The 19586-nt window shown below is 43.2% G+C and overlaps 1 protein-coding gene across 36 annotated transcripts in view; it reads left to right on the plus strand.

Annotated features, from left to right (window-relative positions):
* The window catches only part of tcf7l2 (transcription factor 7 like 2), a 90367-nt gene that overhangs the window by 37814 nt on the left and 32967 nt on the right, over window positions 1-19586 (plus strand). For 22 of the 36 annotated variants that reach the window (XM_071461677.1, XM_071461678.1, XM_071461679.1 and 19 more), the window contains exon 5: window positions 891-950. The exons of the other annotated variants lie outside the window; for them this stretch is intronic. In XM_071461677.1, coding sequence (XP_071317778.1) covers window positions 891-950 — 60 coding nt within the window. The remainder of the gene's footprint in view (window positions 1-890; window positions 951-19586) is intronic. 36 annotated transcript variants of the gene reach the window in all.

The following is a 19586-nucleotide window of genomic DNA, read 5'->3' on the forward strand; positions in this document are numbered from 1 at the left end:
AGTAAACTAAAGACCCTGTTGCTTTTCTCTGCATGTTCTGAGTCTTCTACTTGTGTGTCCTTTATTATTTAGAAAATCTGTTTCACCCATTTATTATTTTCTTCCTCTGTCTTCCTTTCCTGTCCTCTGTCATCTCCAGATATTTATCAGAGGGATGTGAGATCAGATTTTTTTTTTTGCTATTAGGAGCAGATACAAATCTGTTTAACTCTGAATGCTCCTTCCTCTAAATAAACCTTTATTTAAACAGCTAATAATACAAGGCGAGACAGTTCAGTTGCAGTGCACACACTGAAATGATAAAAATATCAGAAATGACTGCTCTGGGGACCCATAGTCAGCACACTTCCTTGCTGTCATTTAAAACTCATTTAGCATCTCTAAAATCAAGAACATGACTCTTGCACTTCCTTACGTCTCTGTGCTGGATTTCGCTGCCTTGGTGGTGACAGTGGATCCCCAGACCAGCTGATTGCTCCTGAGCGTCTGTGACGGTGCGGATGCTGAGGAGGTTAAATGTTCCACTGAAGTCAAATATTACTTTAACAACCAGCCAGCCAGTGCCAACAGCCATGTAACCAGTGCAGAGCCAGTGTTCTCCTATTCTCTCTGTGTAAAATTAGTAATAATGGTGCCAAACATGCACCCAGGAGAAAGCTGAGCCAGCAGAGGTGAGGTAGTAGTTTAAATAACTAAAAAGCCAAGGGATGCATTATTTCCTGGGAGAATACGTTGCTTCGCATAAAACCTGTGCAGATGTGCATGCTTGTGTGTGTGTGTGTGTGTGTGTGTGTGTGTGTGTGTGTGTGTGTGTGTGAGAGAGAGAGCGAACGAGAGATGGAGAGCTGATATAATTGTGTGACTTGGGAACGTCCATCTTTGCCTTTCAGGGGCCCTTCTGCTGGGAATTCCCCGGACAGTCAGATCTGAGCCTTCACCAATTTCATTTGGTGAGAGACCTTTGAATTCCAAAAATATCTTGTTGGGTTTTTTTGGTTGATTCCACACACAAATTAACAACTGATAATTGATGATTTCAAAGAAAAATAATGAATGAAAAAAACTAAATCCTGGTGATGATGAATGATAATCATGCTGTGTTGCGCTTTGTGCTAATTCAGTGCTGCTGCTTTGATGCTGATGTGCTTTTTAATGTCTAAAAATGCCAGTCCCGGTGATGGAGCCTCATACATTTGAGCAATGTGCTTACTTACATTTTATAACAGCAGCTTCTTGGTGGAGTCAAGTTCAGTTTTGCTGTTGGCTTTTAACTCTATGTGGTAAGAGCTGTGTTTGCCTTTTCTATTTGTCCTATGCCTAACGGGTCTCGGTTTCTGGATCGCTCAGGTTTAATGACAACATCCTTTGTAGCTTTGGGTGTAGTTGCCGTAAAAACGTGGATGTATTTGGTTTGAATAGGCTAAGAATCCACCAGCAGGAGAAAGGAGTATTGTATTTCTCTTGTGCAGCTGTTTTGAAGACTTCTCTTTATTAACAGCATCTGGATGCAAGAACGGAGAGATAGATGGAGCAAAAACACACAGTTTCTGTCCCCTGGTTGAAGATTTGGATTAAATACTTCATGAGGATTCTGGTCTGTGACTCGATTTTGAATGAAATGGGGACCTTTAATTCAAAATAGTGTCACAGACCAGAGTCCTCTGTCACTGTGCTGTGACTTTCAAAGAAATCCCTCGAATACTAGCTGTAATTTAAAGAAACCGGAGCCCAAAGGTAAAATTTGTCTTGATTTTACTGCAGCGCTAACATGCTGAGGACATCAGTAAGCCTTGTTTTGGTTTGCTTCAGTTAGGCTCTGTGAAGCTGGAAGGAGGCTGGCATTACGAAGCCCAAAGGGGAACTTATTAATCTCCTCTGAGGCGACCGTGGCTCTGTGGATTGCCTACTTGAATTGTTTGACTAATCAATTGCTTGTTGATTTTGCACACTCTGCAGGGCCTTTGTTGTCAGTAAATAACATGAGTCCTTCAAAAAAAAAAGAAAAGAAAAAAGAAAAAGAAAAGAAGGTAAACCATGCTTGATTGTGCAAACAGCTATTAATATGATGGTGGAGTCTACTAGGATTTAAAACAAAAAAAAAAAAAAAAAAAGAAGCAAAAAAAAAAGAATTCCTCTCGCCTTGTCAACATGCTGCCTCCCTCCCCTCCCTCTCTTATACAAGCGCCTTTGCTAGAACTTGTTTGACAAGGTCTGGCAGGATCACTGTTGGGTGTGCCTGTCTGTCTTTGTGCGTGTGTGTGTGTGTTTGTGTCTTACAAACACACCTTTGTCTGCACCACTGCATATGTAGGTATCCTTGCATTGGAGGTGTGACTTGAGTTTTTAGATGACAGGCAGTCAGAGCCAGGTCACTTCAGGTTGGAACCTCTGTATGTTTGCATACAGTGACATGAACTCATTTAACCCAGAGATCTGACTCGCAGGCCTGTGTGGCGTGAATACTGAGCAAGGAGAGTCAAAAAAAAAAAAAACGACACTCAGCAGGCTTTAGAGAGATGTGGTAATCATGATTTGGTCATAGTTCATTTGCACAAAGAGCTAGGATCAAGGTTCAGAAATTATATTGATAAATAATCTAATTTATGATGAACCACTCCTGACAGACTGACAGTGGAGTGCACTCATCTCTGACTAATTTCCCCCAGATAAGCGCGATCCCCGGCTCCGTTCTGCGGCCAGCGTCGAGAGCGACAACAGACTCGGCAGCTCCCTGCGCTACTGTATTAACACTGGAGGCCGTTTCACAGAGAAACTTGTTTTGACAGAACTCCAGGTGTCTTATTGTTGGGGCTGGCATGGTTCAACAGATTTACCAATTAGCACTGGGCCGAGGGCACGGGAAGGGTGGGAGGGGAGAAGAGGGGAGAGAGAGGGGGGGGGGAACGAAACAGGGGTGGATGGGTGGGTGGATGAGGTGGATTTGGCCACAGTGATGGAATGAGGTTTTGAGTGAGAGGAGAAGGTGAGGCGGGAGAGCAGGGGAGGGGACAGGAGGGGGGGGCTGTGACCATACGGAGGCAGGCTGGAGTAAGGCGATCCGTGACCTGTTTTTTTTTTTTCTTTTTTTTCTTTTTCCCAGCAGCAGCAGCATGGAAGGGTTTGAGGTTTGAGCTGAGCCACAAAGAGGAGGGGAAGGGGGGGAGCAGAGGAAAAGGGGAAACGGTGTTAATATATAACAACTTTTTTATTCAACCCCAGCTCAGCTGAAGTTTTTGTGTTGTTTTTCCACATAGGTATGAGGCACAATTTTGGTAAACTGTGGTATTTCTCTTATAGATAATCCCCTGACACTTGATTCAGTTGTTATGCGTTGCTAACACACATCCGTCTGCAGGAGCGCTGATTTGTTTTCGCTGCAAGTCCCTTTTGGCTTGCTGTTCTCGCTCTGGTACGAGGCAGAATTGTGTGGGATTAAACACAATGTTATTACTCTCACTAACCCTCTTTGTTATTCCTCAGAAATGTCTGCTCCTTTTTCCAGGAAGTTTGGAAGTGAACTTTTGAGAACAGGGTGAAGTGATTTAGTAAATGTCCCAGGGGTGGCCCTCAGAATGCGGAGCAGTTTTTGGCTCTTGAGCGTTATGACACCAGCACATGTGCCTACATAAACGTTGTAGCATGCATGTACTGTAGGTACATGAGAACCATGAGATCACTGCCCTTGTATTTGAAAAAAATTGGGCTTAAAATATATAACTACTTAGTGTTTTTACTTTTTAGAGGAGCATGCTTTTTTTGTATGCATTTGAACCAAAGAAAAGTCAGGCTTTCTCTTATGTAGGAAGCTGTCAGTTGACTGCAACAACAACCAGAATAAAACTGTGGAAAGTAGCAAAGACGTTGTCGTCCTTGAGCTTGGTGTAGCAGCACATGTAGGCCACAGTTCTCCACTTGAGCAGAACAGGAACCACCGTCGCCAGCTGCAGTCCGAGACTTTGGCGTTGCAGTCCGTCTGAAAGAAGCGTCAAAGTGGTGGAAAGATATGAATCACAACTTCCATTCAGGGTTTTTCAGAATAAAATCAGAGCGGAATGAGGATGCAGACATTTGTTGTCCAGGCAACCATATGCACAACGGATCATGAGTTCAACCAAAATCTGCGATTCTACACTAAAAGATTTCCATATGATGTTTTGGCCAGATTGCCCACCCCTACTGTTTTATGTCTGAGACTTATCAGGGACATAAGTAATGTTCATAAGAACTAGTCTTTGGGAGAAGTAGTGACCGGGTTTCTCAGTAGGTGCTTAATTCACATCACAAAAGCAAAGGTAGTGAGGATTCTTCCTCCTGCTCGACTTTTGGCGTTTGAATCATAAGTGAAAGAAAAGTTTGTGGTGTCCAGGAGAACTCTGGTACTCTGACATGCCATAATAAGGCCTTTAAGAGTACACAGTGTTCATGTGAGGCACAAAACTTCCGTCAGGCTTTGTAAATGGTCCAAATACTTTTTATTATCACTGAGCACTTGGGAAGGTTTGACGCTCAGATGCTTTGACACTTGAAGCCTTTCAGGAATCCGGTTTCAAAATATTTAAACCCTGTACCAGCCCTGAAAGCCGTACCTTGTGGGATACCAGGGAAGCGCTGAACTAAATTAAGACATCAGTATTTAATAAGCAGAGTATGTTGTTTTGAAGGATGCACCAAACAATCTATTGTTGCATCTTTAGCTATGATCTCCAGATCACAATGTGGCCCCATGAATCTCTCTGGCTCAGCATCGAGCGATCCATCTATTGCTACGGCGACTGTCTGTTGTTACACATAAAGTATGTACAAGCAGCTTGTGATAGAGAGTGATGGAGACAGCTTTTTGGAAGGGGAGAGAAGAAGAGGACTAGAGTGGGGAAAGATGGGGGGAGAACATGAAGCCCCGCCAAATTCCCCAAAGAACAATTTACAGTTATGGATGAATACACTGTCACAGTCAAATTTGAACTGTGTGGATGTGTGTGTGTTGTGGACGGTGGAATGCTGAGTGATTCCAGAGAGCACTTAAGCTGCCTTGAATTCATTTTTCTGCTCCCACCCACTTTATAACAGGAGAGGGGCTTCTCTTTCGAGTTTGCAGGGGTAAACACCGGGTATCTGCTTTCTTAGTCATTTAGCATCGTCCCCCTGTCACCTTCCTCATATATTCTAAACAGTGTTTTGCGATTTGTCGGGCCAGCCTGAACGATACTAACCCCCCAATTTATTTGATTTTGTTTCTCTCGGCAGTTCCAATGAAGACCTATCTGAACTTTTCTCGGATTTGTTTGGCTCTGGTTTTGATGTGCGTGTTGTTTTTTTTTTTTTTTCTCCTCTGTCTTCTCCGTCTGTGTAGTCGACGGTGTCTGAATGCCAGGCCCTGCTTTTGTCTCGGCCCGGGGAAGGAATTTGATGTGAGACTTATTTTCCTACCCAGTCAGTTTCTTTGAGTATTTTTTTCCCTGCTTCTGTTTTTTTTTTCTGTTTTGTTTTGCTTTTTCTAATAGTCCTGGAAGTTTGGGACACTTCTTTGAGGCAGGTGACGCTGCGATTTGACTGCTGTTGCATACCTGTGCAGGTGTGCACATGCTTTTGTATTTATTTATCCAGCCTTTCAAAAAAAAAAAAATCTAGTCTAACTGAATGGCCCGTTAAAACGTCACTGAAATCTGTCATTTCATAAGAGGAGGGAAGCGTGATGGGGTGAAAAGGAGACCTGGATTCCATGAGATTAAGGAGGATCATCATACTAGAGGTTTTGGATGAAGGGAAGAATGGCTCAATCTTGATGGTATATGGGCTGTTTTTCATGGGAGAGGAGTCTAAAGTAATATGTCAGAGCACTTTTTCTCATCAGCAAGATGTGCTATAGACGCCCAGCAATGGCCAGACATTGCCTTTTCGAAAGATGCAGAGAATTGCATGCTGGGAAAAGAATAAACAAGCCTGTCACCGAAGTTGGGAAAAATCCTTAGTGCAGCGTTACTGTCAAGAAGCAGCTTCCATTTCATTCATTATTAACATTACCTAAACGCATTATTTGTGTATTTATTCATTCATTTGTCTTGTTAACATCCTCCCGGAGTAAGATAAACAGCGCGGCCAGACTGGCAGTGTGACAGTTAGGTGTGAGATTTGAATAAAAAGCCCGGCAGCGTGATTGGAGCGAGACAGGAGCGGATGCGATGGACACCAGACTTCCTCTCCAGGCTCATTAAGGGACAGTAAGGCAATGATGTCGAATCGGCGCGCACTTTACCGGCCTGCCTTTTTCTTTGAACAGCGTCGCCCTCTTATCTGCAACATGCTCTGTTCCTCCATAACAAGACGCTCCCACTGCCGTGCACGCACCCGCTCTGTCTGTCTCTCTTTCTCGTGCACAAACATTCTGCCTACATACACACCCTTCATACTTATTTAGTTTGTGTACACAGAAAACTCTTAAGTATGTGGCTTGTCCACAGAATTTTGGCAGCTTTTGTTGTATTTTCTCCTACGCGATCGAAAAAGCCTGGTACTTGTTTTTTTTTTTTGTTTTTTTTGTTCTTTTTTTCTGCACAGACATCACAAATGGATATTTTAATTGGAACTTTTGGCACTGTCTCCATCTTGTGTTGGAATGGCAGACAAGTGAGTGGCTGGCGAGGCCGGGGCCGGGCTGATTGGTGTGTAGCGAGGCGTGCCTAAATCAACTGGCAGCATGAATAGCTTGCTTGATTCTCACTGGCATTCACTGGAATCCATGACATTTTTTTTTAAACAAGATTCTTTCTTTGGAAAAAGTCTGGGATAACCAACAGGAGGAGAGAGAGAATACCTCCTGCTTCCTTGAAGCATGACTTCCCTTTTGTTTTGTTGGTGCAATTTGCCTGCCTTTATGCCAACTCACTTTCTGAGGCTTTTGTAATGTCAGAATGAAATAACTAACCCATGTTGTTGCTGTACTCCAGCCGTAGATTCATGCACTTTACAACTTCATATTTAGGTTTTGAAATGCTAATGTTCTCATGATAAGTGAAATGATCACATTACCATAAAGAATTAGTGTTGCCCTCTTTATTTAAAATAGTTTTATTTTACATTTTACTAACTCCGAGCAGGTGAACCTGTTGGGGTTAGTGAATAACCAGAAAAACCAGACTGAATCATCCTTGAAGATAATATAAAATATCTCCTATTTGAAGTGACACTCAGTCTTTAGACACTGGTTTGTGCCAGTGTTTGGATGGATCTGTTGCAGGGTTGTAAGAAAAAGGGTTTTGTGCACTTTAACATTCAAGCACAAGGACCAAAGCAAATGAATCAACAAATGTGTTGAGATTCTACAAATCTACTTTTTTTTAATTTTTTTTATCCAAAAGTGATCCGTCAGTACTTCAACTCTTTGACTTAAACATTGGCAAAAATGTTTTAGATATTACTCACAACCAAACTCTGCACACTGGTACCACTTAATAGATTATTCATACATACACCTTTTGGAATTTGAGGAAATATCCACTTCCAGGATTCAGGGAATTGAAAGTGAATAGATCAACAACCCCAAATGACATGTTGGGCTTGACTGCTCCAGGGAAAGTTCGCTCTGGCTCCACTGACGCAGCTAATGCAAACCACATGTTTGAGCTCTGCATCTGCATAAGTACACACCTGTTTAAACTGTGGACAGTCTTTTTTTTTTTTTTTTTTTGCCTCTAACAGTAAATTCAGGCACACTCACGCCAGCGGCAGAGCGGCTGCAGAGCTGGGTCAGGTTGGAGTCATTGTAATCCTCCTTGACATAATGGAGTCCTTGTGTTTGGCTCCGCCTGCGTGTGTGTGTGCGTGTGTGTGTGTGAGAGAGAGAGAGGAGGAGGAGAGAGAATGAGAGAAAGATATGGTGTATGTCCAGGTGGGGTTGTGTGATTTGTATACTCTGTGAATGCAAATAAGTGTTTTTGTGAATGTGTGTGTGTGGTAGCGGGGCCTTTCTCTCCAGGCTGGTAGTCAGTGCTGTGTAATTACCTGGCTGTCTGCCACTGAGCCCCACTGGAGCAGAGACAGAAGTGGAGCTGTGTCTTACACAACGTAACGCAGCAGCCCTTCTGAACCACTGGCCCAGAGTTTGTTCAGCTCGGGGTCTGGACACGACATGGGACCTCTGGAGATGCAGGCGAGGTCATGGAAGATTTCTAAAGCCTTGCATTTTAAAACAAATACATTTACATGTATTTTTTAGAAAGGAAAAAACAGGCTTGAAGCGTATCTGCACACAGATTTATATATGATTTTAAAAACTGGATTAGGACTGAAAATAATGATTATGTTGTTGTCCGAAAATTTGGAAAAATGTCTTTCACTTGTCCCCATACCCGAAAACCTAAAGCTGATTCAATAACTTTTAGTATAATTTGATATAGGTTATTAAATATGATGATATAAAAGTAGCAAATTCTTGCACCAGACATAAAAAAAAAAGATGTGCTTGGTTTTTGCTTGGTAAATAACCTAAATAACGAACAGATAATTAAAATTGTTGATTAATTTTAGGTTGACTAGTTGATTTATAGGCGAATGATGTTAACACTGAAGTTAACACAGGGCAGCAGGCAGGGAAAGGTTGTGAAATGCTGCACTAGTGCTACAGGGTAGAGAGCTCTTAACTGACAGACACAGACGGAAACAGAGCCAGCCAATCAGAGGCCGGGAGAAGCCACAAGACAGATTTATAGCGTTGGCATAAAGAACATCTCTCAACTGGCATGTGACTTGCTATTGCTTCACCAGTCACTGGGGAACTGATATCTGCTCTTCACACCCCCTACCTGTGAAGGCCAGGGTCCTGGGTGCACAGGCGAGCACATGGCACACAAGTGCATACTGTGGTGTCAGGCTGCCTCTCCCCCCATTTTAATTATTATATCTCCTGAGTCTTGATGTGAGCAAAAAGGGAGGCCTCGGCAGAACCTGGCACATCAAAGGCTACCTCCCCTAGTCTTACAAGTTGCCTGTCTCTTTGGAGGAACCCAGGCTTCGGAGAGCCAGAGAAGGGGATTGGAGCCGCAGTGTGGATTCCCGGCTGGAATGAGTTTGATGGGCTAATTGTAGCCCCCAGTGGACACAGGCACACATCACAGAGGGACGGCAGAGCGGGAAGCAGAAGCTGTGGATGAGGAGCTGCGGTGGCTGGGAAATACTCCTGCTAGCTCTTCCCTCCATCTCTGGATCTTTGCACATGGCTCTGTCTCGCCTTTGATTTCAGTATCCTAACTTGTGTGTGGATGTCAGGAATATTCCCGACATGTATCGCTCTTTTTCTCCACTGTTCCCTCATTGGTTGTGCTGCACATGCACACGTTTTCTTTTCTTTAGCTCTGTAAACCTGGCAACTCTCTTGAGCAGTCCTGCCCATCTTTGTGTTTCCTCACAAGCCTGCAGTTTCTGTGTGTGTGTGTGTGTGTTTGTGTGTGTGTGTTTGTGTATGTTTTTTCTGAGCTGGAGCTGGAGGCCTAGTCTGCAGACACTCTCTGTTGGAAATGACGCTTTCTCCAGGCGAACACGCACATTAATGATGGCAAGCCTGGAAAAGAATGTATGTTGGTCACCACGTTTAATATGCCTTCTGACCGCACCGTATCAGAGGCTGAAACCATAACACAATGCACAACAAAGCAATGTAATGCACAGACAAACGCGCACAATCCTTGTGTCTTACTACCAACAGTATTAGCAACTGGCTCGACTGTGGTTGTGATCAAAAAGGCTCTCTGCAGCTTTGAACAGTTCTCTTTTTTTCCCCTATCTGCATCAAAAAGAAATCAATAGCCGAAACTTTTGAGTGCATGTATCAGTTTTTCCTCCCATTGCACCCATAGCCCCCCCGCCCCCCACAACCCCCAAACCCCAGTTTGGCAGTTGTACGTTATGCCACAAGAGTAAAACTCAGTTAAAAGGAGAGAGGCACAAGGAGATGACACCAGCAAGGAAGCGGCTCGTGTTGGGTTGGGCCCTGGCTGGGAGAAAATCAATGGGAGGGAACACTTCCATACACGGAAATGGCACAATGGGAGGGAGGGGAGGGAGTAAAGATTTTTTTTTTCTTTACTGAAAAATGATGCATTTGTTTTACCCAGGGAGAGAAAAAGCAAAGACGAGGAGAGAGGGAAAAAAAAAACACTCTTCTGAACATCTTTTGAAAAAAAGCTAGTTCTTTGGTGAGGTTGAGTTGTGTGGTTAAGGTTTGTTTTATCCAACTGTGCGGAAGCGTGTGTAGCTGTCTTTCAGGTCTCTTTTTAGTTGAGGCACAGAAAGACTACTCATGGCATGTTCAAGGGCACTCAGTGGACACGGATGCCCTGCAGGAGGCGGAATTATGAATACAACATGAGTAAACAGACACCTACATATACTATTAAAATAGTAAGCTTAGTACTTGGCAAGAGCCCATTCTAAGTAGTAATTTGAGCCGGTCCGTAGCAGTTCAACCTCACTCTTCTGAGGGTCATTGATAAAGACTTGTGAAAAATCAGCTCTAATTTGCCTGATAGTGGAATGATTTGCACATTGGCAGTAATGTATTCCTGTGTGCATTCCCCCAATACAACCCGTTTAGTATTCAGCTTAGTGATAAAGGATTTTTTTACACAACAGCTGTGAACAAAGAATACAATAGCACACAAACTCGAAACACAATTCCAAGCCTGAGCCTTGAATGGCATTCAGACTTCACTGTGACTGAGCGTACCCATTCAGTGGGAGTACGCGGCGGTTGAGGAGATGGTATCAAGTTGCCTGCAGATGGAGGTCAGTGTGACTGGCACAGTTGGCACCTTGGCACAGGAGCTGTGTGCAGCGGCACTCAGCCCCGCAAAGGATGCGTCGATTGAAGGGTGGTGGTGATGGTGTTGGGGTGGGGTGGGGTTAGGGGGGGCTGGGGAGCGAAGCGTTCTTCTCACTTCTCCTTTTTTTTTTTTTTTATTGTCTGCGCTTCCTGTTTTGAAAGCCATTAAGGAGCAAATTTCCTCACAGCGAGAGGGGAGATGAAAAGGCCCGGTCTTTTGAAACATGTCCAAGCGCAAATGTGAAAAAGAGGGGGAATGATAGCTATCTGTAAACATCTCTGTCGAGGGGTCGACGGAAAAGGAATTGTGAGGGGAAAAATGATACATTCATTTGCGTTCTTTTTTTTTTTTTTTTTGATTTGATTTGCTGATGAAAGAGATGCTGCAGTTTTTGTTCCAAGCCAGCTGTATTGCTCTATTCACAACCACACTAATATATCAGGGCTGGCTCACATAACTACACAGCCACCACCCCCTAACCCCCTTCCGAAAATGCTTTGTGACATCTGCATCCACACATGTCTGCATTCACTGTAGCCAGAGAGTATTTATAGACGAGTTGGTTTTGTCATCCATTGATGTCTTCAGGTTCTCTGATCACAAAACTGTACTTTCAAGTGGCTTTTAAATGTAATCTCTGCGCACTCGAACTGAGAGCACCTGAGGTTACCTGCTGAACCTCACCTGGTGATGAAGACCTTGGCAGCTCTTTGTTTCCAAGTCCAACACTGGAAACACCAGTTAGTCATTTTGTCTGCTGCAGCTGTCATTTTTAGTTGGCATACAGCACATTTACACCAGTTTGCTCTCTGCGGTGCTTGACTAGCTTCTCAAGAGTGGCAGTAGCTTGGTGCTGCAGACTCTCCTCCTCCCTCTCCTCTTCCTTCTCCCTCCTCTACCCCTCACTGCCCCCGAGCCTGGCCAGTCTGTGGCTCTTAATAAAACCGACAGGCTCTAATTGGGCTTAATTGCACCCTTCGGGCGTCGTCAAAAGGAGTGTTGCTAAACAAACTGCAGGGTCTGCAAGCAGGCCAGCCAGTCTACGGCAGCACGGCGGCCGCTGAGCTCATGCCTGCATGTGTGTGCACCAGTCGCCAGAGCTGTTGTGCGTACGGCATGCGAGAGCGTATAATGGCGCATCAGGAATGTGCATGAGTAAGCATCAGATTTAATTATGTGGGTGTATGTGCAGTGAGGTTGGAGGGATGTAGCAAACCATTCATTCCTCACAGCGAGCCAAACTGAACAAGAGCTCACAAGTCTGGGAATCTTATGCATTCAAGCAGGCAGCGTCACCTGACTGTGAACCTCTCACCGCCAAAAATCGACACCAGCAGTAAATCGGAGTACGTCTCTGTCTTTGAGGAAGTGTCTATGACTCCGTGTGTCAGAAAAGCCTTTTAAATCCCCACTATTATGAAAAACCCCTACCAAACAAATCCCCATCTGCCTTTCAGCAGTATGAGCAAAAAGATGAAGAAGTGCTCTGACATCCCAGTAGCACCACCTCCTGGTAAACGGACAGGGGCGACCATGATACCGGCTCCCGTTCGAACAGGGTCTAATTCAGAGAGGTGGGGCAGGCACTCACCACATGGGCCTTTGCTGGGTCATTGAACACAATCGATGGAGAGCTCCAGATGCGATTGAGTCATTCAAATGGCAAAGCCTAACCTGTGTGTGTGTGTGTGTGTGAGACAGTGGTGACCCCTAAGGCTGCGACCCGCAAGGAAAAAGGCAAGATAATCACATTGAGCACAGCACTGTGCTAAAATCCTCCTGGCCATTTGTTCCCCCTTCTACCCTCTGAGTTGTTTACTCATTACAGCCTTTCACAGCTTGCTAGTCATCCCGAAAACTTCCCGGAACACCATTTTTGTTTTGAAGACATACTACTTGATACGGAAAAAAAAAAAAAAAAAAAAAAAAAAATGCCACAAACCGGATCATTTCTATTGTGTGCAGCGTGCTGGCGCGTTATGCCGGGAGAGACACGGGGAACGCGGCATCCACTGTGTTTTTGTCCAGAGCTTAAAAGTGGTGTAATGATGCAGTGGCTGAGCTGGAGGCCCCATAAAGACTGGAAAGGCCTTATTTTTCAGCGGCCTGCTGCTGCTCCAGTGCCTGACGAGCAGTCTCTGTCAGGTCTTTCAGGAAAAGAGGCAGAGCACATAATTAAGATATACAGCCCAGGGTGGACTGAATATATAGACTGAAAATATAGAGGAGCAGACCAGTTGGCCTCAATCACAGCCTGTGGTTAAGTGTTTGGCTGCAGACGGTGCCCAGACCTGTGCGAGTGTATGTATCTGTTTGTGTGTGTGTGTGTCTGTCAGCAGTCTGAGCAGCATGCTATAAAAGGCTGGTGAGTCGAGCCATAGCCTCTCTGTGTGTCGGGGTCACAGTGAGCCAAACTGTGCGTGCGTGTATGTGAGCACGTACACATAGTTGATGTGGGTATTCTATGTGTTTATTTGTGTGTGTGTGCGTGTGTGTGTGTGTGAACGATGCAACTCCACTCCCTGACCCAAAGTTCTTTCCCCAACCCGTCTCTCCGTATTCATCCCTGCTGTAATATATAATCCTGCTGTCTAGGGCAATAGTGTGTATCTGAGAGGACACATCCTCCTGCTTCCTGACTTTATGCCCAGTGTACACACACACACACGTTGCTTCTCACACCTCAGTTGTTTCAGTGCTTTGTCACTCTCTAATGATAACTATCCATCAATGGTAGGGGCGTTGCTCTCGGAAATGAAGATGGATTGAATTAGTGTTGAGTGCGCTGGCCGCTGCGTTGTGGCGACAACCCTCAATTACACTGTCAGGACCATTGAACCTAACTCCCCCCACCCCACTTCCAATGAGATGCTGAACTTAACACATTTGCACCAGTGTTGATTACAAGGTCTTTTAGTCTGGGCAGATTCACATCATGAAGTCCCTAATAGCAAGTGAAAGGCCCGGTCATCTGCGGAGGATTAGTGCAATCGTGGTGCGTATGCAGCACTGAATCAACAGCAGTGATGGAGCGACTGCTGCAAACCTTACCCTTATTGTTCCAGAAATGAAAACAATAGCAAAAGCTTCATGCAGCCTCATTGTCCCATTGTAAACAAATACACATGGGAGCAATCGTGTTTGAAAGTAGCCTGCATACTATGGTACCGCAGCACTCAGCAGCGGATTTGCATAGAAACTAAAACACTATCAGTGTTTTCCACAAGTTCTTGGAATAACCAGCCAGAGTGTTAACGGGATCCACTCACCACAAGACACATTGTTTTCATTGTGGTCTTTTGTTGCATTCTGATTTTGCAACTCAGCAAAAAAAAAAACAAAAAAAAAAACATGAAAATTTAAAAAAAAGAAGAGTTTATGCTCCAGATAATTATCTATTTTGCAGATGAACATCGCTGGACATTGCACAAGAATATCACACACAACACACAAGAATATTGGGATGTTAAGAAGAGTTATACATGCAAGCAGTTTGTAGAATTGATTAAAGAAAACTCTAGTAAAAAGATGTAAAAAGATATGATACAGTGAGGGACAGTCATTCAGTGCTGATGGAGACCTGCAACAAACCACAACCAAGTGTGGTGACGCCTATGCAACGTGCAACCACAGTAACTTACATAAACACAGTGTCAAGCTATGCAAGAAATGCAGATTTTACAAACAAACTTTAGAGAAGTACTTAGCTGGTAATTAGTGTTCAGGTACCTGTGGGGGGAAAAAAAACTGCAGTATTTGCAGAACTTTACAAACAACAGGACGAATTCTGAAGGGGAGCAGACATTACACCAGCGGTCTTTGAAGAAACACAGATAGCGTTTACAGGGTTGGGCGGCGAAGGCAAGTAACATGAGCGCAAACAACCAAACTCTCCCCATCACCCTGCACAACCCCACCCCTCCTCACCTCTGTGGGAAATGAAAATTGGTTTGAAGTGTTTGTTATTAAATACGTCCGAGGAAACTCCAGGAAATGGACTTAATTTCATATAGAGGCACATGACTCGGAGGATCTCAGCGAACCAATTAACCTCACCTCAGCTCATTAAAAACTCTCCTTTCAAGTCCAGAAGCAGCGACTCATCCGCCAACACGGGACATGAAAGCACAAATTTGTCCATCCGAAACTCTTAAAAGCAATTGGAAAGGTAGATACAAAGGGCCAGTAATCTAGTGACAGCCTAACTCCAGTGAAGTCAAAATAGAGGTGAGGACAAGCAGAAAGAAAGGATCCATCACACAGATGATCTCACGTAACCCTGATTATATTATCATCTCTGCAAGGGCAACCTTGAAGCTCTTACCCCTCAGGATCAAGACAATTGCACTCAAGGTCACCACAGCTGGAAATACAGAAACATCTGCTTCACACAAAAATGTCAGTGCACTTAGTGGCTAAATGCAAACCAGGAGAGTTGTTGCTGCAAATGGTTTCAGATTTTTTCTCTTCAAATTACCCAGCTCCATGTCAGGTAACTGGAAACAGCATAACCACTGTGCTACAGTGATCGTTGTGTTTTTTCTGCAACGCAAGTTTCTTTGGAAGCACATTGCCTGGAATTTGAACAAACTCCCCCTTTTTATCAATATAGAGAGGTTTCATTTTTTTTCATTGTACTAGAAGACGAGATGTGTGTAGTGGTGTTGTCCTGCTTTGGTTGCAGGTGTAAGCTTAGCTCAACATGTTTCATTGTTTCCTGGTGTTTTCTGTGTCAATCTCATTGAAAGTCCATTTGTGTTGCCCAACAAGAACATTTATATTTGTAATAACTCAAGGATTATGGTGCAGTAATTGCATGTGCACTGTGTTTTTTTCTGCACATAAAACATCATTTCAGGCCTTTGTTGAAACTATCTAATAGGTTAATGGCATTGAGAGGAACCATTCAGCTCTCTTCACCGTCACCGCATGTGTGTGTGTGTGTGTGCGTGCGCGTACTATTGTGTGTCTTGGCTCACACCGTGCACACTCATCAAGCCACATGCAAACAACCAATCTCTGTCATCTGCATCAAAATAATTACAGAGAGATAAACACACCATTTGACCATTTTCACAGTGATCTAATCTGAAGCTGGGCTGTGAAAGCGCACGGGGGAGATGATCAAATCCCTGCTTAATGGAACTGATCACTACTGTGTGTTCAACATTCAGCCGACAGCCGAATTACAGATGCATCTCCTCATCTTTCCCTGCACTTAGCATGCCTGCTTTGTCCTTTCAGCCATTTCTATTTAAAACAGAAAATAGGATAAAAATTACATTGAGCATTAATTTCGATTTCGACTGTGCGACCCATTTTTCTTGGCTTTATGAACCATGTAGATCAGATGTGAGGGAAAAAGTGCAGGCCTTTTGTCTTGAGATCAGGCTGGCGATGAACTAGGAGTGTATTGGTTACAGTCCTATTGCTCCACGCGTTCCCATCTCCTTTTAGCTAGAAGGCAAACGGCCTCCGAAATCTGATTAGCCTCCATTATAAAGAGTGATATTTTCATCCCGCCGATTCTCGGCACTGCGTCAGAGCATTTGGTCGCTTTAATGCCGGGAAAAGCCTGCTCTTTTGACAGATAGTAGATATTCCCAACATCACTTGTTTGGACATTTCTGTCTTTTGTGACATGGAATAAAAGACGGGCAAGAAAATAAAAAGCTACTAAATAACGTCAAAAGATCAGAAATCAATGGGCCGGAGGAATGTGATCCGCACGGCTCCGTGTGCGACCGCTCTGCCCCCCTCGCATTACGAGTGTCTTTCCACAGCCACTAAAGTTGCTTTTGTTCACCCCCTCGGAGATGTAACTCAAGCATGAGGAAGCCGGCTGACAATGTTTGGATATCGGCAAAAAAAAAAAAAAAGCCTTTTACTTAAAGGTTACTGGCCAAGGTTTATTGAGTTACACGTTCATCAGTGATGGGAGGCAGAAGAGTTGAGCCATGAGAGAGCTTCATTAATGTGTAGGTTTGTATTTCACGTTTTGATGTAACTGTGATGTGGAGTAGCAGGAAGTGATCAATGAGGCTGTGGATAAAATGGTAGTTTAGATGGAAGTTGGATTTTTTTGGCAGATATGTTGTTTTTTTTTTTTCTTTAACAGAGCAACATCTAATCTATGCAACAAAATGCATAGAAAACAATGTCGAAATATGCTGTAAAAAAATCTCAAGGTGGCTTATTGCAAATTGCATTGTATTATTAATTTATTTTAACACATTTAATATTTTTTAAAGGGTGCACTCCTATATATCCTGTGGAGAGATTACAGAATTTGTTAGCAATAATCTGTATGAATAGAAAAAAACTTAAAAAAAAAAAAAAGTTTCTAATTTACAACAATATATTCTTTTTATTTTTATTTGCATAGATGAATGTAATTTAATTAGCTCAAGACCCTTCTGACTGAACCTACTGATGCAACATACACAAAATGTATTGAATGTAATAATAAATTATAAACGATTCAGTGCGTCTGTAAATTAAATGATTAATGGTTGTGTGAAGATTGATTTTGAAGATTGGTAGATATAAAAAAAAAAAAAACAGTTTTCCTGTAAAGTATTTGATTTTTATTTAATCTGATAATAGCTCCCCTTGTTGGGTAAAAATAGATACTGCATTTATTATCATCTAGTATTTTTGTGAAAACTGTAGGTCATAGGCAGCGTACTTTATCGCCTCCCTTTCGTACTAAAGAAATGTTAGACTCCTTTTAAAATAATTTCTATGGGTTACACTAGAGGTTACAGTATAAGGTTTCAACTTCTGTGGGAGTTGTGATCTGTTCTAATGAGAAAAAGAAAATGCAGCACCACAATGCTTTGTGTCACCCACTGAGGCTGAGAGATAGACACAGGATTAAAAAAAAAAAAAGAAAGAGGGGAAAAAAACAATTTCTGGACATTTCTAGGAGATAAATTTAATTTCTTTGCTATTTGGAGGTCTTCTTTGAAAATGCAATTGTAATGAACACATTCAAAACTGGAGAATAGATTTACCCTCAGCTTCAAATAAGTTGGCGTTATCGGACTCTGTCATTCGCTCCTTCCCATTTTCGAGCTGCTAATTGATGTTTTTGATGTCGGCGAGAAAATTGAAGAAAATGTCATGTGTGAACCGGCGCGGAAGTTAATAAGATTGACTTCGTTGACTGAATTCACAATGAGCGAAGGAGAGGCGTGTAATGGGGACTGCTGCGAATTCGCCCGTCCATCTGCCGAGGGATGAAATCGACACCTAGCACGAATGGTCGATATGGAGGGATGGCGCATTTGGGATGCCCCCTCCAACTCAAAAAAAAAAAAAAATATCCTCCCTTCTTAGGAGTTGGGTTTTGATTTTGTTTTCCCACTGATTGGAGTGCATAAGCAGCTGTTTTTCCAGAGGGCTCCTGCCCCGGCCCCGGCCCCGGCCCAGCTTTTCTGTGGAGTCGTCTCCCAGGGCTGCCTCCTTCCTCGCTCCAAACAATACTCGTTCTTAATGCTGTTTTGAGTCTGAAAAGCCACGGAGCTTTATAAAGGTTAGATTAAGATGTGGCTAAAAGATGCACCAATATCAGTTAGGGTCATTGCATATGCTTGGCCAATGTGTAACAGAGCTTGAACTTAAATCCCCTTAAATAAAAGGATAGAAGCACCACCGGGGTTGCTCCATCTTGAGCCATTTATCGAACGTTGGCTGAAAGCCAAACGTAGCCGCTTTACTTCTCATGCTTTTTCTTAAAGTGAATTTCATCTAATAATCAAATTATTAATCAGAATTTGCCAATTTTTAATAAATGTATCATTGATTTAAAAGTATTTATTTGTTGATTAATATTCGCGTTAGGTGTTAATAGGTTTTGCGTTTTTAATTGGGGCATGGATTAGTTGAGTTTGGTTCAGTGCTTCTGATTATTTTTCCCGGCCTAAAGGGGACTGAGCTAAACCCCTAATACGGCCAGTACCCCTAAGCGCTCTTCTTTTTGAAGACACCAAACAAAAAAAAAAAAAAGTGGCCTCAGCTAGCGTTCGGCCCTCCGAGGATCGCGGATAAGGGACATTATTCTCAGAATAGGCAATTAATTCCGCTGGCAACGATCGGTTAGAGCTTCTTCCCCCACCGCCCCTCCAAATGCCCTCCTCTCCACCCTCCACTCGCCATTTGAAATGCTAACACAATGAAATATTTTTCTATTGGTCCGTGTCCCTCGGCTAAGCCACCGCCGCAGGCAAAGAATTTCATCGACTGATGAGACCACAGGCATGCTCGATAAAAAGGTTAACTGTACGTGACACGCACTCCAAGTAGCCCGCGCTACCTTGAACTCTCAAGTTCTGTAACTTTTATTTGACTTTTTATTGTTAGCGAGGCCGGGCTTGTTTGGCTGCCGTGGCTAAGGACGAAAGCCGTTTTTTTGTCGCAGTGTTACTGAAAAATGAGGATAACATGACCGTTTTTTTTTTGTTTGTTTTTTTTTTCCCATAAAGCAATTTCCTTGTTTTTGATTGTGCTTTTCCTGCGATGGCATTTTGCAGACGTGTTTCCATTGTCGCTGATTATTTGACAGCTTTTTTTTTTTTTCATAAAAAGAAAACGCGCTATAATCAAATACAATGCCTTTCAAATGCTAACTCGGGATAGTTTTGCCCGTGTAATGTCCCGTTTCATACAGTACGACAAACAAATTAATTTGTTGAATGGTGAAAATATTCCTCATGAAGAAAGTGGAATTGATTGAAAAAGAGTAAATAAAGCTTTTATTTGTACTGAATT

This window comes from Trachinotus anak, unplaced genomic scaffold (genome assembly GCF_046630095.1).
Source record: "Trachinotus anak isolate AG129_WGS33_773 ecotype Australia unplaced genomic scaffold, CSIRO_AGI_Tana_v1 ptg000025l, whole genome shotgun sequence".
NCBI lineage: Eukaryota > Metazoa > Chordata > Actinopteri > Carangiformes > Carangidae > Trachinotus > Trachinotus anak.